The 26,505-nt window shown below is 41.4% G+C and overlaps 2 protein-coding genes across 3 annotated transcripts in view; one reads left to right on the top strand and one right to left on the bottom strand.

Moving 5' to 3' along the window:
- LOC140205861 (uncharacterized) overlaps nucleotides 1–10,330 on the bottom strand; it is a 55,470-nt gene extending 45,140 nt beyond the window's left edge. The window contains exons 1-2 of one of the 2 annotated variants that reach the window (XM_072273659.1): nucleotides 10,201–10,330; nucleotides 3,047–3,116 (exon numbers count right to left, since the gene is read on the bottom strand). In XM_072273659.1, the coding sequence (XP_072129760.1) occupies nucleotides 3,047–3,112 (66 nt within the window). In that variant the 5' untranslated portion in view covers nucleotides 3,113–3,116; nucleotides 10,201–10,330. The remainder of the gene's footprint in view (nucleotides 1–3,046; nucleotides 3,117–10,200) is intronic. The other variant, XM_072273657.1, reaches the window with a different exon arrangement.
- Nucleotides 10,331–10,337: 7 nt separating this feature from the next.
- On the top strand, nucleotides 10,338–23,249 carry mmachc (metabolism of cobalamin associated C). Its single transcript, XM_072273660.1, has 4 exons — nucleotides 10,338–10,409; nucleotides 13,567–13,761; nucleotides 15,389–15,541; nucleotides 22,225–23,249. The coding sequence occupies exons 1-4, from the start codon at nucleotides 10,338–10,340 to the stop codon at nucleotides 22,516–22,518; spliced, it is 714 nt and encodes a 237-aa protein (XP_072129761.1). The 3' UTR covers nucleotides 22,519–23,249.
- Nucleotides 23,250–26,505: the final 3,256 nt, after the last annotated feature.

Below are 26,505 nucleotides of genomic sequence, written 5' to 3'. Positions count from 1 at the left end.
AAAAGGCCGAGTTCACTCAACCTATTCTCATAGGGCATGCTCCTCAATCCAAGCAACATCTTTGTAAATCTCCTCTGCACCCTTACTATGGTTTCCACATCCTTCCTGTAGTGAGGCGAACAGAATTGAGCATGGTACTCTAAGTGGGGTCCGACCAGAGTCTTTATAGCTGCAACATTACCTCTCGGCTCTTAAACTCAGTCCCATGGTTGATGAAGGCCAATGCACCTTATGCCTTCTTAACCACAGAGTCAACCTGTGCAGCAACTTTGAGTGTCCTATGGACTTAGACCCCAAGATCCCTCTGATCCTCCACACAGCCAAGAGTCTTACCTTTAATACTATATTCTGCCATCATATTTGACCTACCAGAATGAACCACCTCACACTTATCTGGGTTGAACTTCATCTGCCACTTCTCAGCCCAGTTTTGCATCCTATTGTAACTGCTGACAGCCCTCCAAACTATCCACAACACCCCCAACCTTTGTGTAATCAGCAAATTTACTAACCCATCCCTCCACTTCCTCATCCAGGTCATTTATAAAAATCACGAAGAGTAAGGGTTCCAGAACAGATCCATGAGGCACACCACTGGTCACCGACCTCCATGCAAAATATGAACCATCTACAACCACTCTTTGCCTTCTGTGGGCAAGCCATTTCTGGATCCACAAAGCAATGTCCCCTTCAAACCCATGCCTCCTTACTTTCTCAATAGCCTTGCATAGTGTACCTTATCAAATGCCTTGCTGAAATCCATATACACTACATCTATTGCTCTACCTTCATCAATGTGTTCAGTCACATCCTCAAAAAATTCAATCAGGCTCGTAAGGCATGACCTGCCTTTCACAAAGCTATGCTGACTATCCCTAATCATATTATGCCTCTCCAAATGTTCATAAATCCTGTCTCTCAGGATCATCTCCATCAACTTACCAACCAATGAGGTAAGACTCACTGGTCTATAATTTCCTAGGCTATCTCTACTCCCTTGCTTGAATAAAGGAACAACATCTGCAACCCTCCAAACCTCCAGAACCTCACCCATCCACATTGATGATGCAAAGATCATCGCCAGAGGCTCAGCAATCTTCTCCCCCGCTTTCCTCAGTAGCCTGGGGTACATCCTGTCCTGTCCCGGTGACTTTTCCAACTTTCCAAAAGCTCCAGTATATCCTCTTCCTTAATACCTACATGCTCAAGCTTTTCAGTCTGCTGCAAGTCATCCCTACAATCACCTTTTCCGGAGTGAATACTGAAGCAAGTATTAAGTACCTAACAAGTTAATAACTGGTAGAACTTCCGTCAGCAGCAATAACCTCCACCAGACGTTTCCTGTAGCTTTTGATCAGTCTTGCCTAAAGACAAGGAGGAATTTTAAACAAAATTGTTTCAGTTCATCAATATTTCTGGGATACCTTGCATAAACAGCCCTCTTCAGGTCATGCCACAGCATCTCAGTTGGGTTAAGGTCTGGAACCTGACACAATTTTCTTCTTTTTAAACCATTCTGTTGTTGATTTACTTTTGAGTTTCATTTCATTATCTTGTTGCATCATCCAACTTCTATTAAGTTTCAGGTGATGGACTGCAACCCTGACATTCTCCTGTAAAATGACTTGATGCAATTTTGAATTCACTGTTCCCTTAATGATTGCAAGCTGTCTAGGCCCTGAGGCAGCAAAGCAGCCTCAAACTATGATGCTCCTTCCACCATGCTTCACTGTTGGAATTTGGTTTTGGTAGTCATGTGCAATGCCCTTTTTCCTCCAAACATAGCAGTGTGCATTTCTGCCAAAAAATTAAACTTTTGTCTGATCTGTCCACAGAACATTGTCCTACAAGCATTGTGGAACACCCAGAAGGTCTTTTGCAAACTTGAGACGTGCAGCACTTTTTTCTGGAAAACAATGGTTCCCTCTGTGGTATCCTTCCATGAATATCATTCTTGTTCAGTGTTTTTCTTATAGTGGACACATGATCAGAGGCTTTAGCAAGTACTATTGACTTCTGCAGATCTTTTGCTGTTACCCTTGGGTTCTTTTTCACCTCCTTCAGCATTGCATGTTGTGCTCTTGGTGTGATCCTTGCAGGATGCCCACTCCTAGGGATAGTAGCAACAGCACTGAATTTCCTCCATTTGTAGAGGACTGATGGATACTCAGGTCTTTCAGAAATGCTTCTGTAGCCTTTTCCAGCTTGATGCATCTTTACAACTCTTCTAAGGTCCTCTGAAAGTTGTTTTGATCAAGGCATAGTGGACATAAACAGATCTTTCTTCAGAAGAGCAGGCTCTGTCCGTAACCAGACTGTGTTTTATATATAAAATTGTAGAAGGCATTAACCCAGAGGTTCACACACTTTTTTGAACCTAGACTGTGACTGTTTAAATGGTGTACTCAGTATTGACAAGTAGTAGTACAATTGTTTGTATATTAGTTAAGGCAGATTGTGTTTGTCTTATTGTGACTTAGAATCTAAGTCTTAGATGAAGATCAGACCCCATTTTATGAGTAATTAACGCAGAAAACCAGGTAATTGCAAAGGGTTCACAAGTTTTTTCTTGCAACTGTATTATGATTACAACTCAATAAATATACATACACTTTTGTTAAGTTAACCAAGTTTGGTTCATCACCAATTCAAAATGTTTTAAGTCCTTGTATAGAAAATAGTCTGGAAAATCATTCAAAAGCTTTACTGCCCAAAAAAAAACAGGAACTGTTTATCTAAATCTATGTTAAACCTCAAATGCTCTATTTAAAACACAATGCATTTGCAAATGCTTAAATAATTTTGGTGTACTTATCACATTAAAGTTGCAATAATGGAAACCAAATAACAACTATTAGAGTTTTGAATCCCCTTCTATTTCATCTATACCTCCAGGTAAATTGGAGAATTGAGTTCTATGTCCAAATAAAACCACATTCCATGCATTGAAGTGTCAAAAATGCAAAACATTTTGATTTACATTTACTATTAAAAGCTGAAACAAAAAATTAGAAGTATTCTTCAATACAGAAGCATTACAACTTACCTTTATTTTTGCAACATTGCAGTCAGTGTCATTTAGTATGGAATTTAGCTGAGTGTCCCAGTTCATGTTTCTGTAGTAGGAGTGTAAACATAGGCAATGTCAATAGCAACCTCAAATAAATCACAAGGCTGCATACTTTATTTCTCCTTTTGGCAAGTTCCTGTTGCCATGATGGTGGTAGGCACAATGTTTGGTAAATACTGAACAATAAAAGGATTTGTTTCTGCAACTACATTGTTAAATGTGTTTCCCACATTATTCAAATGTTAATTTCTCAAAATAAAAATTTGCATTTATTGTGGCCATGATGCAGTCTATTGCTGATCCCATCATTCCCACTAAGCCCATGTAAGCATCTTCCATCATTGAAGATAACGACCTGTGATCCAACTCCATTTATGCAGATCCTATATCCCTAGGAATTAATGGAAAGACTGAAAGTAAAAGAGGTAGGGAGAGAGAAGTAAAGTTTAGGATGCAAAATCCATCACTCGGGTTTATTTTTTTCTTTTACTGTATTTATTTACTGGCAGTGTCAGCAAGGTTGACATTTATTGCCCAAAGGAACTAGGTAAGAGAAGGGAATGCCACTCCTCTTGGGGTGAAAGGAGTTCTAAAAGGCATGAGAGTCATGAGCTATAGGGTTGGAGAAGGTTAGAGAGACAGGGATGAGAAATTTACATGGACTTTTGGGCAACCAGAACTAAATAGTCAGAAAATATAGAGAATGTGTAATACATATGTGAATACAGGGAGTAGAGTTTTGAAAGGATGGGAGGGGTGCAGATAAGGTCACCTGGAACACTTGAATGTGGAACAGCAGCATGGTATTAAATGAAAGCAGCAGTTTGGACAGGTAATATTATGGAGTTACATGTAGGCAACCTTTTTAGGTTAAGAGGATTCAGCACCTATTTGAGTCAAATGCAATGCTTAATTTGTAAAATCTGGTCCGACTCAAACAGTGATCAAGGACAGGGTGGGGGGTGAGCGGTTGGATGAAATTGGTGGCAGGGTGCAGCAATGCTAAAACGGGCTGATGAAATAGATTATGCTCCCCCCCCCCCCCCACTGTCGAAAGAGTTGCTCATTCGGCCCTTAATACCTGCTCTGCCATTTACTACGGTCATGGGTAAATTTTCTATGTTTTCTTGTGCAGATTTCCTGGACGACTTCACTTTCGGTCCGTTCACTACTGCATTCGGTTTCGATTGTTACCCTTTCCTCTCCCAATTGCATCAGCTCTTCATCTATCTTTTGTCATGGGATGCCAAAACCCCTTCAACATCATCTTTGTCAACTTCCACAAGCCAAACTCACTTTGTCCTTACTTCGTTCACCACGATTGAAACGCTTAATTATGTCTAGTTTTACGCTGTGTAACACCCTTACGAGCTCTTTTAGGCTTTTCCGATACCTTAGAACTCACCTTGCTAACGGATGCTCAAAATAAATCGACATAAAGCACAGATGCTCACAGGCACATGTTTAAGCAGTGCCGGCTAGAATGCAGTTCTGGGGGAGGAGCTTGGCTGCTCGGGGCACGCGCTGCCTTTTATTGTAACAGTGAAAACACCTTCTGTTAGTGAAAACAGGTAACTAATACAGGTCTTTCATAACAGCGAGGTGTCGTAAAGCGAACGTTCGAAAAGTGGGGGACGCCTGTACTACTTGTGCCTTGATTCCCTTGATATCCAAAAGAGTTTCAGTCTGTCTTGAATATATTTAACAAAATTTAACATTCCTCTTGGGGAGAGAATTTCAAAGATTCACTACCCTCTAAATAAGGAAATTATTTTTTTATCTTTCCAATCACAAAAGTCCTAATTCTTATTTTGAGAGAACCAGCCAGAAGAAACATCATCCATGTTACACTCCAAAAAAACTTTATGTCTAAATGAGATCACCTCTCATTCTTCTAAGTTTTAGCAAATATTAAAGATTAAGCAATAAGACAATATCCCCATCCTGGATATCAATCTGGTAAACCTTTATTGCCATCCTCAGTGACAATAACATCCTTCAGATAACCACAGCATCTCCTGATATCGACTGTAGATTAGATGTACGTTGCCTAGTGGTAACAATCTAGTACTAGCTAAATGCATCTACTTTTCAAAACTATCCCAGGTTGCCAACATGTCTTTATGCCAGAGCTTAGTCCCCATAAAACATTGAAGATTGTGGGGTTAGTTCCTGTCATTAAGCTCCTCCAAATCATCAACTTCTCCTTGGTGAATTATTTTTGGTGGATAAAACCACAAAACTTACTAAAATGATCTGCCAACAGCATATGCCTTCCACAGTCGATAATTTCTAAACTTTACTTTTCTCTCCCTGCCCCTGTCAATAAAACTCCATTCTGTGTTTTCATCATTTCCAATTATATTCTTCTAAACTTAAGACAACAGAGACCTAAACTGATGATGGCAGCACAGTAACCATAGTTAACATGGACTTCAGTAAACTGATGAAGGCCAGCATGGTAGACGTGGTATGTGTGAATTTCAGAAAGGATTATGGCTGATCCAGACAGTTAAGGCACAAGGGTGTTAGCAAACTGGATCCAAAACTGATGTACAGAGAAATCTTGTGGTGCAAGACCATAGTTCCCTGAAAGTAACGAACAAGTGGATAAGGTAGTGAAAACGTGTTTGGTATGCTTGATTTCATAAGCCAAAACATTGAGCACAAGGGTTAGAATGTCATGTTACAGTTGCACAAAACTATGGTTAGACTTTTTAGGGTATTATGTATCGTTCTTGTCATCACACTATGGGAAGGACTTAGTAGCAATAAACTTTGCAGAAAAGATTCATCAGGACATTGCCTGCAATGGAGGGCTGCACTTACAAGGACAGATTAATTAGACTGGGCTTATTATCACGAGTATATAGGAGGCTGAGGGATGAACTTACAGCGATTTATACAATTATGATTATATATACTTCCCCACACCCCCCAAGAAATGTAAGTCGAGTTTAGGTGAGATAAGGAATTTCAAGAAGATCTGAGGAGTAAATTTTTCCATACAGAGAATGATAGTTATCTGGAATGAGCAACACACATCAAAGTTGCTGGTGAACGCAACAGGCCAGGCAGCATCTCTAGGAAGAGGTACAGTCGATGTTTCAGGCCGAGACCCTTCGTCAGGACTAACTGAAGAAGGAGCTAGTAAGAGATTTAAAAGTGGGAGGGGGAGGGGGAGGGGGAGATTCAAAATGATAGGAGAAGACAGGAGGGGGAGGGATGGAGCCAAGAGCTGGACAGGTGATTGGCAAAAGGGATATGAGAGGATCATGGGACAGGAGGCCCAGGAAGAAGGAAAAGGGGGGGGGAACCCAGAGGATGGGCAAGGGGTATAGTCAGAGGGACAGAGGGAGAAAAGGGAGAGAGAGAGAGAGAGAAAGAATGTGTGTATATAAATAACGGATGGGGTACGAGGGGGGAGGTGGGGCATTAGCAGAAGTTAGAGAAGTCAATGTTCATGCCATCAGGTTGGAGGCTACCCAGACGGAATAAAAGGTGTTGTTCCTCCAACCTGAGTGTGGTTTCATCTTTACGGTAGAGGAGGCCGTGGATAGACATGTCAGAATGGGAATGGGATGTGGAATTAAAATGTGTGGCCACTGGGAGATCCTGCTTTCTCTGGCGGACAGAGCGTAGGTGTTCAGCAAAACGATCTCCCAGTCTGCGTCGGGTCTCGCCAATATATAGAAGGCCACATCAGGAGCACCAGTCACAGTATATCACCCCAGCCGACTCACGGGTGAAGTGTCGCCTCACCTGGAAGGACTGTCTGGGGTCCTGAATGGTGGTAAGGGAGGAAGTGTAAGGGCATGTGTAGCACTTGTTCCACTTACAAGGATAAGTGCCGGGAGGGAGATCAGTGGGGAGGGATGGGGGGGGGGGGAATGAATGGACAAGGGAGTCGCATAGGGAGCAATCCTTGCAGAAAGCGGGGGGGCAGGGGAGGGAAAGATGTGCTTAGTGGTGGGATCCCACTGGAGGTGGCGGAAGTTACGGAGAATAATATGTTGGACCCGGAGGCTGGTGGGGTGGTAGGTGAGGACCAGGGGAACCTTATTCCTAGTGGGGTGGCAGGAGGATGGAGTGAGAGCAGATGTGTGTGAAATGGGGGAGATGTGTTTGAGAGCAGAGTTGATGGTGGAGGAGGGGAAACCCCTTCCTTTAAAAAAGGAGGACACCTCCCTCGTCCTGGAATGAAAAGCCTCATCCTGAGAGCAGATGCGGCGAAGACGGAGGAATTGCAAGAAGGGGATGGCATTTTTGCAAGAGACAGGGTGAGAAGAGGAATAATCCAGATAGCTGTGAGAGTCAGTAGGCTTATAGTAGACATCAGTAGATAAGCTGTCTCCAGAGATAGAGACAGAAAGATCTAGAAAGGGGAGGGAGGTGTCGGAAATGGACCAGGTGAACTTGAGGGCAGGGTGAAAGTTGGAGGCAAAGTTAATAAAGTCAACGAGCTCAGCATGCAGGCAGGAAGCAGCGCCAATGCAGTGGTCGATGTAGTGAAGGAAAAGTGGGGGACTGATACCAGAATAGGTTTGGAATTCCGAACCTATTCTGGTATTTCACCCTGCCCTCAAGTTCACCTGGTCCATTTCCGACACCTCCCTCCCCTTTCTAGATCTTTCTGTCTCTGTCTCTGGAGACAGCTTATCTACTGATGTCTACTATAAGCCTACTGACTCTCACAGCTATCTGGACTATTCCTCTTCTCACCCTGTCTCTTGCAAAAATGCCATCCCCTTCTCGCAATTCCTCCGTCTCCGCCGCATCTGCTCTCAGGATGAGGCTTTTCATTCCAGGACGAGGGAGATGTCCTCCCTTTTTAAAGAAAGGGGCTTCCCTTCCTCTACCATCAACTCTGCTCTCAATCGCATCTCCCCCATTTCACGCACATCTGCTCTCACTCCATCCTTCCACCACTGCACTAGGAATAGGGTTCCCCTGGTCCTCACCTACCACCCCACCAGCCTCCGGGTCCAACATATTATTCTCCGTAACTTCCGCCACCTCCAATGGGATCCCACCACTAAGCACATCTTTCCCTTCCCCCCTCTCTGCTTTCTGCAAGGATTGCTCCCTACGCGACTCCCTTGTCCATTCGTCCCCCCCATCCCTCCCCACCGATCTCCCTTCTGGCACTTATCCTTGTAAGTGGAACAAGTGGTACACATGCCCTTACATTTCCTCCCTTACCACCATTCAGGGCCCCAGGCAGTCCTTCCAGGTGAGGCGACACTTCACCTGTGAGTCGGCTGGGGTGATATACTGTGTCTGGTGCTCCCGATGTGGCCTTCTATATATTGGCGAGACCCAACGCAGACTGGGAGATAGTTTTGCTGAACACCTATGCTCTGTCCGCCAGAGAAAGCAGGATCTCCCGGTGGCCACACATTTTAATTCCACATCCCATTCTCATTCTGACATGTCTATCCACGGCCTCCCCTACTGTAAAGACGAAGCCACACTCAGGTTGAAGGAACAACACCTTATATTCCATCTGGGTAGCCTCCAACCTGATGGCATGAACATTGACTTCTCTAACTTCCGCTAATGCCCCACCTCCCCCTCGTACCCCATCCGTTATTTATATACACACATTCTTTCTCTCTCTCTCTCCTTTTTCTCCCTCTGACTATACCCCTTGACCATCCTCGGAGTTTCCCCCCCCTCCCCCTTTTTCTTCTCCCTGGGCCTCCTGTCCCATGATCCTCTCATACGCCTTTTGCCAATCACCTGTCCAGCTCTTGGCTCCATCCCTCCCCCTCCTGTCTTCTCCTATCATTTTGGATCTCCCCCTCCCCCTCCCACTTTTAAATCTCTTACTAGCTCTTTCTTCAGTTAGTCCTGACGAAGGGTCTTGGCCTGAAACATCGACTGTACCTCTTCCTAGAGATGCTGCCTGGCCTGCTGCGTTCACCAGCAACTTTATTGTGTGTTGCTTGAATTTCCAGCATCTGCAGAATTCCCCGTGTTTGCGTTAACTGGAATGAGCTGCCAGAGTACATGGTATAGGCAGATACTATCACATTTAAAAGAGAGCTGGCCAGGAAATGCATAGATGGATACAGACCCAAAAAGGATTAACAATGATAGGAAAGAAAAAACACAGTCTGCATGGATGAGGTGGGCTGAAAGGGCCTGTTACTGTGTTGTACAATATCTCTATGCTGTTTTTGATGGCCAATTATCTCTGATCTGTAAGTAACCATTCATTCTAAGTTAAGCTTTCTATAGCACTTCTCAAAGCCAGTCTCCCATTTCTGGCATCTCTCTCTGCAATCCAAAGCTCTGAATTTAAAGAACAATACTGCAGAGGTACAAGTAAAAAGAAAGTTGAGAGATTTAATGCACAGATTATTATCAAGCATTACTTAAAACTGCAAATTCTCAATACGAATTAGGAAGACGGAAAGGATCAAAAACAATGGATCAGTATTGAAATGGATGAAATTTAGTTCTAATGGTAGATATTTATTAAGTGGTTTGACAGCAATGAGACGATTGATTCTATAGTTACCTCTGTGCTACCGATTTCTATCATTCCCCAAGCAACGAACATATCGTTATACTGCAGGTCCAGTATCAAAGCATAATCGTGAAACTTACTTCAAATTTGCAGACAATGTTACAACAGACTTGGGGGTGGATTGGTAGTGATTAGGGGATAGTGAGGAAGAGAGACAAGAAATCATCATTAGAAACGCAACGGCAGTATTTTAAGTTTTAGGAAAGGGACAATATAACAATAGAATGGGCACCAGTGAAGTCTCTGCAGAAGGATGAAGCACGAAGAGTGAGGAAAATGTAAACAAGAGTTGGGCCAAGAACTTTCTTTGGGGCAGTAGAGGATAGAAGGGAAGGATATTATAGATGTTAATGAAAAACCTGAACCTCCACTGGCCTCCATGACCCCCATTTTCCCGGCTGTACGACGTATTTGACGAGACACAGAGGGGGATTTTGGCAACTCGACCACTCTCCAGCGCCAGAAAGCTCAAAACAACCCCGAAGAGCTGCTGCGAAATCTCCCAACATTGTCTACCTTCTCAAGCAGAAACCATTGGAGGCAACACTACTTACACTGTTAGAAACGGCCATTGAAATGTTAGGACAGTACTCACCACCACAGATTCACCGAGTTTAAACCTGCGTCGCTCAAATTGACATCGCCGCACGCAACGAAGGGTGTTCTGGGAACTGTAGTTTCACTCTCTCGTTTCCATGTGTACCGGATGTGGCGTCACGGGGGTGTGTGGCCATGTCGTCTTCAATACAGCGCCGGTTGGATGAGCTGCTGAGTCCATATGGTTTTCAATGCAATCCTTTCAGGGTGAGTATGTCTTTATAACATGAGCTGTTGAAGGGCTGACGTCTTAGGTTCGAGGAAGGCTTGAGTTCTGGGGCTTACACATGAGGTTGTTGCAGGTGGTTGGGTTGTTGGCGTGTGTTCTCCTTGGCTGCAGCGTGCTTCAGGTTGAGATGTTCGGTACTTTCCTGCGCTTTCTTTCGTAATTTTTATTCTTCACTGTCCAGAGCAAAATACCTCGTTTTTGCGAAGAGTCTTTGAGACCGTCATTTGCAGTGTTCTCTTTGAACTCTTCTGGTGTGAGAAATTGAAAGATAATTTTCCTTGACGATTCAAAACCGGTTTAGCTGTCGGAAACAAAGGGTGTGTGACCAATGGTATTCTACGAGGATAATGCTAGCACTGCTGATTTTTGTGTGTGTTATATATATATAACTATTATTGCATCATGTATTGCATTGTGCTGCTGCTAAGTAACAAATGTCAGGCCACAAGCTGGTGATGATAAACCTGATTCTTAGGAGTGTTGATGTATAGAGGGATCTTGGGGTGCTATCTCGCTGAAAGTGGCAATACAAGTCGATAGGGTGGTAAAGGAAGTGTATGGTGTACTTGCCTTCATAGTCAGAGTGTTGCACATAAACATTTTTAATCCATATTGTAGTTGTATAAAACTTTGGATAGGCTACATTTAAAGTATTGTGTGCCTCAATACAGGAATAATTTGGTGGTTCCAGAGAGAGTGTGCTTTGATATTTCCTGGATTATTTTCTGGGGAGCAATGGAAAAGGTGAAGAGGTGACCTGATCAAATAATGAGAGGCAAGATAGTCAACCTTTTTTTCCTAGAATGGAAGTGTCAAATACTAAAGAACATGGCTTTTAGGTGTGTGTGTGGGGGGAAAGAGTTTAAAGCAGGGGTTCCCAACCTGGTGATCATGGACTCTCTGCTTAATGATATTGGTCCATGGCATAAAGGTTGGGAACCCCTGGTTTAGTGATACTTGAGGATTTTTTTTTACACAGAGAGGAATGTAGATGCTTGGAACATGCTGAAAGCAGAAATGATAGCAATGTTTAACAGCCATTTAGACTGGCACATGAACAGGGTATTGCAAGGTACATGGGTAGGAAATATTCGGAGGGATATGGCTCAAATATTGGCAAATAGGACAAGCTTAAAGGGGCATCTTGGTTGGCATAGGTGAGTTGGACTAAAGGGCAATGTTCGCTCTCAGGTGTGAGCATGCACTTGTCTTTTGCTACTAGCACTCAAAGGAATTTAAACTGCACACCAACTCTACCTCATTGGTGTGTTAAGTGAATTTCATGATCCTACACCATCACATTTCCTTTTCCGGTTTCTGATGTGGACAGTGTTGACAACGTGGAGTTTGTAGTGATTTGTCTGTAGGTTTTAGAACTGGCTTAATTATGTTGTTTTTTTTTGTGGGGAAATTATTCAGTGCGCACCTATTGTTGACACTGGGCAAAATTGCACAGCACAAGATTTTTGTGCACGCTGGTCATTACAGATTGGAGGGGACATTCCTAAAGAGCCTGCTTCCATGGTGTATAACTACAACTCTTTAACGGACAATGAATTGATAGATATAGATCACATGCAGGCAGATGCACAGTTTAAATCAGCATCATGGTCAGCACTGAGTCGAAGAACACAACAACAGGTTTTAAGAGTCTCAATGTTGGAGATGTTGGCCAGGGTGTGAACACTGATGCTGGGTTGCCAATTCTGTTAATCCACTTAGAGAATTTTGCAAGGTGCTAATATTTTGCCTGGACTTGAGAAGCTGACTGTGTCTCCATGTTTCTGAAGCCTGCAGGAGCTTGAAAATCACTTCTGGTCATTCAGCTTAGAGCGGGTGTGGAAGTTTGTTTTTGAGTACAGTATGTCTTTCTTCAGTCTGCAGACTGTTTTAGCTCACTTGATGCTCCCTTTGCTAAAAGGTAGCTTCCAAAATATAGAAAGAAATCCACATTTTCCAGGATCTCATTGTGGATCTTGATTACTTTGAATGGAAGAAGCAGATTTGTGGAGGACTTTGGAACGCTAGCGTAAAGCCCACCTGTTTGTTCAGTTACATAAAGCAATCACTGATGTCTTGAACCTTGGCTACTGTATACATTGGCAAGTATCATCTGCATACTCTATCAGTGACAGAGGTTTGGTGATCTTGGCTCTGGAGCAGAGCTATCAAAGCTTGAATAGTTTCATGTTTGTCCCGCAGATTAATTCCTTTTCAGCAAGGAGATACCTGCATACCTTTTAGATGCTTTTGCATTGCCAAATATAATCGTACCTCCATCAGATGCAAAGGATTTTAGTGCTGGAATTCCCTTCCAGTATTTCTCTGCCTCTTCCCTTTTCTCCTTTATAAAATATTTTAAAGCCTTTCTTTCTTAGCCTTTTCTCCTATTGTTATGTGATTTAGAACTAGTTTTTCCTGTGTGTTAATGGATTATTGTTGGCTAAATTGATATGTGGGTAAATCTGTTGGGAGAAATGCTAAAGATTGCACATGATTTGCACTGGATTGGAATGGCTTACATTGGTATGGAAGGCACAAACATCTTGACAGTCGTTCACCTGGGATATTGCAACTATAGTCTATAGTAATTCTCCCTGTAAAGCCCCAGGCCTCTCCAATACCCCACCACTGCATTTTGAACCTGCGCCCTACTAGATCTGATGCAGGAGTGGCGACTGCATTCAGTTCAATTTATATAAACAGCAATGAAGGATAAAGATAGGTTGGGCAACTTGTACACTATTTTCTTAATATTGTTTGCTTAATTGAAATGTAATTAATTTGGACACTAAGGTTTTTGACAGTGTGACCGACTGAGTTAGTTTTTCAGTGCTTTGTTTGTTTTGGTAAGGCTTATTCTGTTCTTACTATATGATGGTATTTGTGTTTCGGCCTTTACTAATGAAACTGGAGCCAACTTTAACAAGGGCCTTGCTGTAAACATGAAGTCTACAGAGCAAGGGACCATGTGATTTGTATGTTTCACTGTGGGGAGGGTTTGGGTTGTGCATGCGTGTTGTTAGCAACTAACCAGAAGATCTGAGACTTGTTTTAATATTTTGTAGCAATTCGGATTGGTTCTCCGTTACGTTCTGTTGGTTGATTTATGATTGTTTTGTTTTCCTTTAACAGATTCATTGGTATAACGCTGTTGTACAGCCTTGCTTTCACCTACAGTACCCAGGTGACACTTTGGCCTTTATTGTTCTCAGCACGCCCCAGATGTTTGAGAAAGCCTTCAAACCTTTCCTTACAATCAGGCAGTTACAAGGTGTCCGGGATCCTATTGATGAATGTGTTGCTCATTATTTCTCTCTCGTGAGGAAAGTAAAGAAACTCTGCTTTTTTTCTAACTAAACTTGGGATTCTGAACAAACTGATTTATAAATCATTTATAAGGGATACTACCACAAACTATTGATTGCCTGGACTAAAGGAAAATTAAATAATCGAATTTTAATTATGCATTTAATTTAATGATGCCATTCCTATTATTTTGTTTAAATGTAAAATTAACAATTGATATTTTTAACTGTAATGCCTTTCTCTGAGTGTTTTGCTCCATGTAACTTCTTGTCTATAAAATTGCTAATGTGCTGGGGAAATGAGAACATTGGATGTTTTTCTGAAGGTGATGTTGGGAGAAGTACTAAAAATTAATTTGGTTAAATAGATTTTATTGAATTTCTTGGGAGAAGAATAAAACTAGCTGTTTTATGGAATCTTAAATTAAGCCAAATAATTTGAAGGGCAAATGACAGGAAATAAACAAAGTTGACTTTTGAATAGGGACTTGCAAAGCAGGATCAAGATTATAAGGGGAGATAACTTTGGAGTTGTTTAAGTTCGGGAATTCTAATTTTAAGTCTGTGAAATGGGTTTTTGAGGGTTGAGTTGGGAGAGTGAAGCAGGGGATAAATAAACCAGCATAGGCTCAATCGGCACCTCGTGCAGAACTAGATATGAGCGAGAATTGTACTTAAGCTGAAGTTAATGGAAAAGAAACAGTTAATTGGTGGAATATTTCAGTCTAGATGTGACAAAAATGAATCAAAATTAGGGTTGGATAATATGGAAATGGAAGTACATTGATGACGGAAAGCTGGTTTGATAGAGCAAATAATACCAAGTTGAAACTGCAGGTCTTCTCTGGTCCTGATAGGATTCTATTCTACTAAAAATGCCTGAACCAGGTCTACCAGTCTCCCAAATGTTCACTTCAAAGTATTTGGCTGTACATAATTGGATGTTTGTAATATGGAGAGTATCTGTCATCTGATATATGAAAGATATTGGTGTTTATCAGAATTTGGTTTCTGAAAATTGACTTGTGTTTTGATATTAGCAATAACTACTTCAAAAAGTGACTGAAGATCGGATGACAGTTTTTAGAGTAGGGGGTGTAGTCATAATAAAGAAGTGAACCTGACATTGGTGATTAGGAAGAAGGCATGTTTTATCAGGGATTGAAAGAGGGAGATGAGCTGGGGACAAGTTGGCCTTAGGGTATGTAGAGATGGTTAAGATGAGTGATGGTTTGATTTCATGGACAATGGCAAAAAGCAGCAGAGTCAACTATGATTAAAGATTGATTAGTGAGGTACAATATAAATTTCCATTGTTTTAAAATATTAAGTACTTAGAGTCATAGAACACAAACAGGCCCTTTCATCCATCTAGACTGTGCCAGCCTGGTTTTTTGCTTAGTTCCACCTACCTGCACACAGACCTTAGCCCTCCATACCATTTATCCAAAAGTCTTAGGCACGTATGTGTAGCTGGGGTACTGTACTGTACCTATCCAAGCTTCTCTTAAAATGACTACTTCTCTAGTCAGTTAAGGTGACAGATTTGTTCTATATTAAGTACCCCTTTACCTTTTGTATATTATTGTAATAAATGGCAATTATCTGGCACTAAGAAAATAATAAGTTTTCTTATTTACTTGCTTTAGAATTTTCCTGATCAGAGGATTGTAACTATCCATGACTTTGAACTGCTTCCTAATCGAAGGCCTAAGGTTCTGGTACAGTCAGCTGCACATGTGGCTGGAGCAGCCTATTATTACCAAATGAAGGATGTGCAGCAAAACCCCTGGGGAGCAAAAGTAAGAATGAAATAAACTACTGGCTTCTGCTAATTGAATTTTGAATTGCTACATTTTAAATGTTATCGTAAATGTAGTTTTTATAACCTTGGCCTCATGCAATAATTTATCAGTGAACCAAATTCAGATTTCTTGTAATTCTGCATCCCTTTAAGACATCTATTCTCACTTCTCCTATGTTCTTCTTTACAACCCCACTCATTGTCATAGAGTACTACAACAGGGGAACAGTCCCTATGGCCCAACTAGCCCAAGCAAACCACAGCACCGCGACTAGTCCCAGTTACCTGTGTTCAGCTCATAACTTCCTAAGCCTTCCCCTCCACGTATTTATCCAAATTCCTCCTAAATGTTGCATTTATTCCAGGTAGTCGTGAGGCCCTGGACTCACGGTCTGTGGTCTGTGTTGACCATGGAAGTTGCGTTCCAGCTGTCTACGTGATATGCAAGCCAGGGCAGTACAATACGGAGAGCAAGCTATTGCTGTCCTCACAGCTGATGAATCCAAAGGAACAGCACAGACCAATAAAGTGGGGTACCAACAGCTTCACAGGATTTGCCAGTAAGCATTGAACTCAACGTAGGACTGCCTTAGGGACTCCAGCTCTGGATTATTTCCTTGGGTTTACTCCCAAAGTCTTCCCTGTGAGGGTGGGTATAGCTGCAAGGCATCAGATATTTGAGATCAGAGTTTTCCTTTTCCTAGACAAGTTGCCAACCATGACTGACTAGCCCCATCTACCTGAAACATCTAGTTTTAAGGTGCCAGTAACCTGCCTTTGCCCCTTCTCCTGGCAGTAGAAATACAGTGGCATGCAAAAGTTTTGGCACCCCTAGTCAAAATTTCTGTCACTGTGAATAGTTAAGTGAGTAGAAGATGAACTGATCTCCAAAAGTCATAAAGTTAAAGATGAAACATTCTTTTCAACATTTTAAGCAAGATTAGTGTATTATTTTTGTTTTGTACGATTTTAGAGTGAGAAAAAGGAAAGGAGCACCATGCAAAAGTTTGGGCACCCCATAGAGATTTGAGCTCTCAGATAACTTTTACCAAGGTCTCAGACCTTAATTAGCTTGTTAAGGCTATGGTTTGTTCACAGTCATTGTTAGGAAAGGCCAGGTGATGCAAATTTCAAAGCTTCATAAATACCCTGTCTCCTCAAACCTTGTCCTGACAATCAGCAGCCATGGGCTCCTCTAAGCAGCTGCCTAGCACTCTGAAAATTAAAATAAAATGATGCCCACAAAGCAGGAGAAGGCCATAAGAAGATAGAAGAGCATTTTCAGGTAGCCGTTTCCTCAGTTCGTAATGTAATTAAGAAATGGCAGTTAACAGGAAGGGTGGAGGTCAAGTTGAAGTCCGGAAGACCAAGAAAACTTTCCGAGAGAACTGCTCATAGGATTGCTAGAAAGGCAAATCAAAGCCCCCGTTTGACTGCAAAAGACCTTCAGGAAGATTTAGCAGACTCTGGAGTGGTGGTGCACTGTTCTACTGTGCAGCGACACCTGCACAAATATGACCTTCAGGGAAGAGTCATCAGAAGAAAACCTTTCCTGCGTCCTCACCACAAAATTCAGCGTCAGAAGTTTGCAAAGGAACATCTAAACAAGCCCGACGTATTTTGGAAACAAGTCATGTGGACTGATGACGTTAAAATAGAACTTTTTGGCCGCAGTGAGCAAAGGTATGTCTGGAGGAAAAAGGGTGCAGAATTTGATGAAAAGAACACCTCTCCAACTGTTAAGCACGGGGATGGATCGATTATGCTTTGGGCTTGTGTTGCAGCCAGTGACACGAGGAACGTTTCACTGGTAGAGGGAAGAATTAATTCAATTAAATACCAGCAAATTCTGGAAGCAAACGTCACACCATCTGTAAGAAAGCTGAAGATGAAAAGAGGATAGTTTCTACAACAGGATAATGATCCTAAACACACCTCAAAATCCACAATGGACTACCTCAAGAGGCACAAGCTGAAGGTTTTGCCATGGCTCTCGCAGTCCCCTGACCTAAACGTCATCGAGAATCTGTGGATAGACCTCAAAAGAGCAGTGCATGCAAGATGGCCCAAGAATCTCACAGAACTATAAGCCTCTTGCAAGGAAGAATGGGCGAAAATCCCCCAAACAAGAATTGAAAGACTCTTAGCTGGCTACAGAAAGCGTTTACAAGCTGTGATACTTGCCAAATTGGGTGTTACTGACCATGCAAGGTGTCCAAACTTTTGCTTCGGGCCCTTTTCCTTTTCTGTTATTTTGAAACTGTAAAAGATGGAAATAAAAAAGTACTCTTGCTCAAAATATGAAAGAAATGTGTCACCTTTAACTTCATGCCTTTTGGAAATCAGGTCATCTTTTACTCGCTTAGCTATTCACAGTAACAAATTTTGACCGGGGTGCCCAAACTTTTGTATGCCACTGTAGTTCCGCCAAGCTTAGTAGCTAAGGGACACGTGAAGGTCAGAAGCTGGACTTTGTTGTCAGAGGCCATTTGAGACACCGCCATTGGAGCATTTAATAGGTTATGGGACCTTATCCCACCACCCTCCCTCCCACTATAACAAACTTAAGATACTCACTACCTTCTGTATGTAAAGAATTTACCTCATAGGTCTCTTAAGTCTCTCCCTTCTCATCTTGTATCTGTGCACTCTAGTTTTGGATTCCGCACCCCTGGATAACAGACTATGACCATCCACCTTATCCTTATCATTTATGATTTTATAAATTTCTGAGGTCAACTCTCATTCTTCTACATTCCAGGGAATGTCAAAGATCCTGTGTGCCCTACCTAGTCCAGGCAAAATTTGTAATTATCTTCTGCAGCTTGACTATGCCTTTCCTGTAACAGTGACCAATACTGTACATCATAATAATCCCAATATGGTCTCACCAACGAATGATATTCACTGCCCTACTTTCTTCTATCCCCTTTGTTATCTCTTGGGGAAAAAAAACTCCAAAAGATTAATCAGACATGATTTCCCATGCACAAAACTATGGTATTTCTGATCAGGCTTTGATAATCCCAAATGGTAGATCTTGTGTCTCAGAATTCCCTCCAGTAACGTCATTACAACAGAAGTAAGGCTCACCAGCATGTAGTGCCCTGGATTGTCTTTGCTATCCTTCTTAAACAACGGAATATTAGCCCCCTCCAGGCTTCTGGTACTTCACCAGTGGATAATGGGAAAAAAAGCCACAAATATCTGTACAAGGGCAATTTCTTCCCTGATCTCCCATAAGATCTGGAGGTACATTTGGTCAGGTCTTGGGGATTTGCTCACCTTAATATGCTTCAAGGCTGCAGAAATCTTCGTCCTCATATGTTCCAAGACCTTCACTTCTTTGGCATTCATTATATTCACCTTATTAAACCTCAAGGAGAAATGGACATTAAAAACCTTGGCTCCACACATGGATAGCCTTGATACTCTAAGAGGATCAAGTCTTTCCATAGTCACCCTTTTGCTGTTCATGTAACTGAACTACTTTTTGGGATTTTGTGTAACCCTGACTGCCAAATCCAATTCACTGGACCCAAAGTGCTCCCAAACTGCCACTTCTGTTGCTCCTGACTTGTTCCCTAAGAGGAGGTCCAGTATTGCTCCCTTCTGAGTGGGCTGTTCTATATATTGTGTGAGGAAACTCCCTTGGATTCATCACACGAATTTCACTCCAACCAGGCCTTTTACCCTCTGAGTGAACCAGTCCATAATGGGACATTAAATCTGTGAGCAAGCAAATCTCAAGGTTGCATAATTTATATATTCTTTGATAAGCATACTTAAATCATGAAAAATTGAAATTTCTCTCTTGCACAACTCTACTACTATCACAACTGCATGAAATCTCTGGACACATCAATACAAGGAACATAACTTGAAGGTGTTGGGAGGAAAGTGGGGGGGGGGATGTCAGAAGTAGTTTTTTTTTACATAGTAAGTGTATGGAACGTGCTGTCAGGGGTGGTGATAGAGGCAGATACATTAGGGACATTTAAGAGACTAAGTAGTGTTACGTACCCCGTAACTGGGTTGCCAAACCAGCAGAAATGGATCACTCAGTTGGAGTCTGGATTACTGGAACTAAGAAAGTTTTATTAAAGAAATAAGCAACACAGTACTCTAATCAAAAGGATAATAAATACAACAGTTCAGCAATGATAAACACACATGTACACAGAACTAGGATAATAGGATCAATCAAGCTCTATCGTTGCCTAGGGGTAAATGACCAGTTTCAAAGTGACGCAAAGTTCAGTTCAGTTCACAGTAATCACTGCCGTGCTGGTGGACGGGGGGGAGGGAGGGTGGGGGGGAAGGAGAGAGAGGGTGAAAGCGAATGAATATTCAAAACGGCTTCCACACAGACCTTGGATATTCTTCGCAGTCAGCTTTCAGGCTATCCCTTTGTAATGTCTTCTGAGGTCACCGACTGTGACCCCTCTGTTTCAGATACGATCGTTCCTCAGCGGTGAACCCGGCACCCAGGCAAGGGCGGACACACACCAGGTTCCCGCCGATTGTACCTTTCCACACTGTGCGTCTCTGGCTTGGTCCCACGACCAGCCCTCCAAAAACTCCCACCGACTTGTGGGAGGCGCACCGCTTCCAGGGTCTCGTTACCTCGTGGTGTCGTGTGTGTCTTGCCTTAGCGAACCTGTCCCTTTTTATCCCCCTGCTGGGGTAACGCCTGTCCATCACACTTCAAACAGTTCAGGGTTCAAAAAGGAGCCGATCTTGACAATTACTCAGACCGGTGTCTCCTTCCGTTAAACTCTCTCGTCTCATTAACATTTCCAAATGCTGCTCCATTGTCTTATTAATCTCTCAGGTGGCAGGTCAGCTGTTGATCCCACTGGTACCAGCACAGGACAGTTAACATCTTAGTCTATGTGTACTTTTTGTAACCCTCTTTCGTCACAGTAGGCACATGGCTGAAAGAAAGATTGATGGCAATATGGTAGAGAAGGGTTAAACTGACCTCGGAGTAGCTTAAAAGATTGACAGAACATCACAGTCCAAAGGGCCTGTAACTTGCTGTACTATTATATGTTGTATCTGTTCCTCAAGTTTCTGCTAATTATTGTGGGTCCATAAAATAGTCCTTCCACAATGACTATCTCTTTCTTAATTCTAAGTTCTACCCAAATGGCCTCAGACGAATCCTCAAGAGTATCCTAAGCACTGCAACACTTTATCAAAAAGCAACAGTCCCTTCATGCCTACCTGTTCTTGTTCCACACAAAGCATCGGTATCCCAGAATTTTGAATTGCCAGTCCTGTCCTTCTCTCAGCCACATTTCGCTTATGGCCGCAATATCCAAATCCCTAGAGGCAATCCATGCCCACAGTTCTTACACTTTCCCTGTTACACTACATGTATTGAAGTAGATGCAGTTTAAAGCAGAAGTCCCATCTGCCCTTTTACTGTAAACATGACTATCCTAATTTCCAGGCTTGAATGCTGTTTTCTCACTGACTTTGCTCTTGAGTCCCACGCCCCTGCCAGTCTAGTTTAAACCATTCCTGGTAGCAAAAGGAAATTTCTCCACTGGAATATTGGTACTCCTCTAATCCAAATGCAATCTGTCCAAGTATAGGTCACTTCACTTGTGAAGGTAAAAAGCCTGCACATTCTGTGTCAAATGTGACTGAAAGTTTTTGGGTCTTTGTGTTTACAGACATTTTCCCTTTGTATTATTTAAATGCAATTTAGTCTTAATTAATGTCTTGTGGAATTGATGAAAAAAATGTGCACATTATTCTAAAGATCTTGCGAAACATTTTAAACAAAACGGTGGAAGGAGAAATACAGGCAAACAATTAATTGTGACTATTTAAATAGGCTTCTAGCTATTTGACCATTCTTTATCCCTTAAATAACATTAAAACAAAATGTTTGTTACATTTTTTAAAGATTTTGTTTTGATTGTCTTGTGACATTACAATGGTGACAACATGACTAAATTAGCTGTCCAGCTGCAGTGGGACGATGTGAGATCGTAAAATCAAGTTTTTCTTCATCATGACAAAGTAACTTGCATAAATATCACAAAAGGTGTCTCATAGTAGTGACATATGTGTCCTAGCCTAACAATTTCTTATGAAATCATAAGATTTAAAATTGTGTTTTGATTACCCAACATAGCCTGTACTTAGTAACAAAAACCTCATCGAACCATGATATGTTCTTTGTGAAACTGCAAAATAGCTTTCTTATGATGTGCAGGGTTTAAAATTAAACTTGTGATGCCTTGTACATGTTAAGTTGCCACTTTTGATCCTAGCAATGAGGGAAGCTTTGTTGCTTATCTGCTGAGAATTATGCTTGATATTGCAGAAAAATTTTATAGTAGCAGGGCAATATGTGGAGAAGCCAACCCTTAAACTGGAAGAGCACTATGGTGGCACAACATGTAAGGTTCAAGATGTAACACAAAGTGGAAGAAAATACATTCGTGCCTACATCTCAGTTATTCCATTTTGTGAAGAAATGCCAATTATAGACAAGTTATGTCCTAATAAGAAGTAACAGTGTAATATTGTTGAAATATGGAACCACTCCAATAAGTTATCTTTCAATGGGCATCAATTAGTTTAGAGGTATAAATCTGATGAGATCAGGACACAAATCAATGCATGTCATCCTTTTAACAAATACAAATCTTTTCCTGATAGAAAATATATGGGGTCTGCATTCATCCACGTTACGGAGGCTGGTTCGCAATACGAGGAGTCCTGATATTTTCAGATGTCCAGGACACATCCCTGGAGCAAACGTTGCCTGTGGACTGTGTTTCAACAGAAGAAAAAAGGATCGAACTGCTTAATAGGTTTAATTTTCACTGGCAGGACTGGACCTACAGAGATATCATTGACGTAGAGGAAAGGTACTCCGAAGAACAAAGGCAGTACTTTGCTACACGACCTGCTGAAAGATTTAAACTGCTTGAACAGAAAAGTGATCATTAATGAGTTCTAGAGAAAAGCCAGATAAACAGAAAGCATGTAAATCTTACACAGAGTACAAAGAGAGAACATCTGTGAAAACCTGAAGCAATACTACATACCAAGAATTTGCTTTCACAATTTTAGTTGTACAAATGTGATGTTCAATCAGGATGTCTAGAAGGGTTTGGGTAGAATGAAGCAAATCCATTTATCAAGATTTAATGAGTAAAAATTGTAGCTGGCTGCAGATGGAGAGATGGCCCAAGTCAGAAATTTGACATGTGCTTGAGAATGACTGTCTAGAAAAGATTAAAGGATAGGTGAGTCTGGTGTTGGAGGAAATTGCATGTACTTTCAATTTAATTCATTGCCAAACTAATGGCTGAGGACAATAGTCCAAGGTGAAGGGAGTCAAAATGTGGCTGTCAGAATTTTTTAAAGCGATAAAAGACATAAAATAAAAATCAGGAGGTGAGTGTTTAGGTAACTAAGACTAACTTAAAAGCTGAAAATCAGGAAAATGGCTGATGAGGGAAATCTAGCATAAAAGCGGAAAATGCTAGCAACATGCAAATCAGGTTGTGGCTGCGAGGAGAGGAACAGAACTGACCTCTCAGATTGGAAAAATAGTTCTTTTGAAATATTCTTTGTGAATTATTCTATAAGGGAATAAAGTGGGTTTATTTTTATAGAGGATGTATTATGTATTCATGAGGATGTATTATGTATTCATTCTGTGTTTTAATGCATCAATGTATGCTATAAAATATAATTATTTTAAAATGCTTTTTGTTTTCTTTATGATTATACTATTTAATTTGGACATCTAATTCTCAGTTAAGGAAACAAGTAGAGCTTGCAGGGAAAATATGAAAGCTGATAGTTTGAGTAATTTTTGGTGACTTTGTTAACAAAGAAGTGAAATCTGTTTATATTCTGGATTGCTTTTGAAAGTTGTTCATTCAAAACAGTAATTGGAAGTAATAACACAAAATAAGCCCTGACATAGTAACATGACAGTCAACCTACATAATCTTTGTCAGCTTTTACCATTCCTGACCTTGTATTTATTTATAGGATCTCATTTATGTGCATCTCTGGTGAGATATTTATAATGCATTTCTTTTGCTTTTGAGAAGCCTGTGGTGAACAGCCTTCTTGAACTATAGCAGTCAGTGTCAGTAGACAGTATCACTGGCTCTGAAATCTAATAATGAATTAATTTCAAAGCCAGGATGATGTGATTTAAATTAAATCTGTATGTCTGGTAGAGCTGGCAAGAGTTATTAAGGTAGCCTAGATGAGTAAATGTAGTTTATTTTGTAGGCATGTATGCCACATTCACAGTGCTGATGGTGATGGGATGAGTTTAATACTTACACCTGCTTTACCTTGGACAATATCAGCAGGACGTTGATAGGATGCAAAACTGGGCTGAGAAGTGGCGGATGGAGTTCAACCAGGTAAGTGTGAAGTGGTTTATTTTGGTAGGTCAAATATGATGGCAGAATATAGTATTAATGGTAAGACTCTTAGCAGTGTGGAGGATCAGAGGGAACTTGGGATCCAAGTCCATAGGACGCTCAAAGCAGCTGCACAGGTTGACTCTGTGGTTAAGAAGGCAACGGTGTTTTGGCCTTCATCAATTGTGGAATTGAATTTAGGAGCCGAGAGATAATGTTGCAGCTTTATAGGACCCTGATCAGACCCCACTTGGAGCACTGTGCTCAGTTCTGGTTGCCTCACTACAGGAAGGATACGGAAACCATAGAAATGGTGCAGGGGAGATTTACAAGGATGTTGCCTGGATTAGGGAGCTTGCCTTATGAAAACAGGTTCAGTGAACTCAGCCTTTTCTCCTTGCAGCGACGGAGGATGAGCGGTGACCTGATAGAGGTGTATAAGATGATGAGAGGCATTGATCATGTGGGTAGTCAGAGGCTTTTTCCCGGGGCTGAAATGGCTGCCACAAGAGGACACAGGTTTAAGGTGCTTGGGAGTAGGTACAGAGGAGATGTCAGGGATAAGTTTTTTACACAGAGAGTGGTGAGTGCATGGAATGGGCTGCCGGCAACGGTGGTGGAGGTGGGTATGATAGGGTCTTTTAAGAGACTTTTGGATAGGTACATGGAGCTTAGAAAAATAGAGGGCTATGAGTAACCCTAGTAATTTCTAAGGTAGGGACGTGTTCGGCACAACTTTGTGGGCCGAAGGGCCTGTATTGTGCTGTAGGTTTTCTATGTTTCTAATATCAACCATGTTGACTGTAGTAGAAAGGGCAATCATCCAATGTAGACTGACAGCATTCTTTGAGTACCAAGGGAGGCAACAAAGAAGTGAAAATCTTAACCATTAATCACATGGAATGAACATCACCAATAGCTTGTTCTGGTCTAAACCTGTAAACCACAGCCAAGAAAGCTCACCAACACCTCTATTTCCTCAGAAGGCTAAGGAAATTTGGTCCTTATTGTTCCTTACCAATATTTATCGATGCACCACTGAAGACGTTCTGTTCAGGTGCATAATGGCTTGGTATGGTAACTGACCCAAAACAGCATCCGCAGTCCATTTCCCTCGATGGGCACTGCCCGATCCACTGAGTTCCTCCAGCTTTTTGTGCCTTGCTCCAGATCTCTTAGCCTTTTGAGTCTGATCTGTCATTCAATAACTTGATTGTTACTTCATTCTGAATTCTTATGGAATCACTACAAATCCCCTCCTCCTCCCTCCTCTACCCGCCCCCCCGGCTTATCAAGAATTACCTCAAAGAAGGTTCTGCTGCCTCCAGCCTTTGAAAATGAGAGTTTAAAAGGGACTGAGGGTCACACTAAAACACTAAATCTCAATCTTAAGTGGATGAGCTCTTGTCTTAACTCCCTTATTACAATAATAATAACTTTATATAGCATCTTTCATAAAGCACCTTGATACAGGCTCAAAGTGCTTCATACTTTTTTTGTAAAGATAAATCAATATAGTCATAAAAATATGAGAAAAATTTAAAAATCAAAGACAAACATTGTATAGTATAAAATGTAATCAAATATACCAAATTTCAGCGCCTCGTAAAATTACTCAACATCAACAGGGATTAGGTAGTCCTATAAGGAGGCCAAATCTAAAAAAAAACAGGGTTTAGAAGTGTTTTGAAATATTCCACAGTACTAGCCTGGTATGTATTTGTGTCACCTGGAGTTGCTTCACTTGGTGAGTGTTCTGCATTATATATAGACTAATTTTAGACGAGTGTTAAAAATAATATTTCAGTTACTTGTATGGATATATTTTCAAATATTTCAGTTCATTGATTGAGATTTACACCTTACCAGAACATGCCAGTCCTGAACCCTAACCAGCTGGTCTTTAAGCAACTCCAAAATGCCACATGTAGACTTCTCTGACAGCAGCTTCTCCTAATCAATGCTCCTTAATTCCTGTCTTATCCTGTTGTAATTTGCTCTCTCTCAAAATTTAGTACAAGATCCAATTTTATCCTTTAATCATAACTGACTTGAAAGATAATGAGTTCCCAAAATGTCCACCCACTATCAGGGTCTGTTGCCTAGTCTGGCTCATTTCCCAAACTTAATTCAAGTACGTTTTCTCCTCGAGTGGACTCTCCACACACTGTTTCAAGATCCCCTCTTGGATGCACAGAATAAATCCTGCCCCATCTAAACGTCTTGTATTAAGGAAGCTAATACTGGCCAAATTAAAGTCTCACTATGATAGATGTTGTTTTTGTACCTTTCCATATGTGGTCAGATTATGTTCCTCCACCTCATGATAGCTCTCGGGAGACTTCTGTCAGTGTAATTGCATCTTTCTTATTTAGGAGTTCCATCCAAATTGGTTCTGTGAATGCGCCCTCCAGTGTGCTTCCTCAGAGTACAAATATGACATTCTCTCTTATCAATAATGCAACCCTCCACTTCTCTATCACATTATCATATAATATGGAGTCCATTCTTGATCCTATATTTGGACATCACTTGAGTTGTCATT

This window comes from Mobula birostris, chromosome 12 (assembly GCF_030028105.1).
Source record: "Mobula birostris isolate sMobBir1 chromosome 12, sMobBir1.hap1, whole genome shotgun sequence".
NCBI lineage: Eukaryota > Metazoa > Chordata > Chondrichthyes > Myliobatiformes > Myliobatidae > Mobula > Mobula birostris.
Note: the sequence above shows the minus strand (reverse complement) of the source record. Positions and strands in the feature narration are given on the sequence as shown.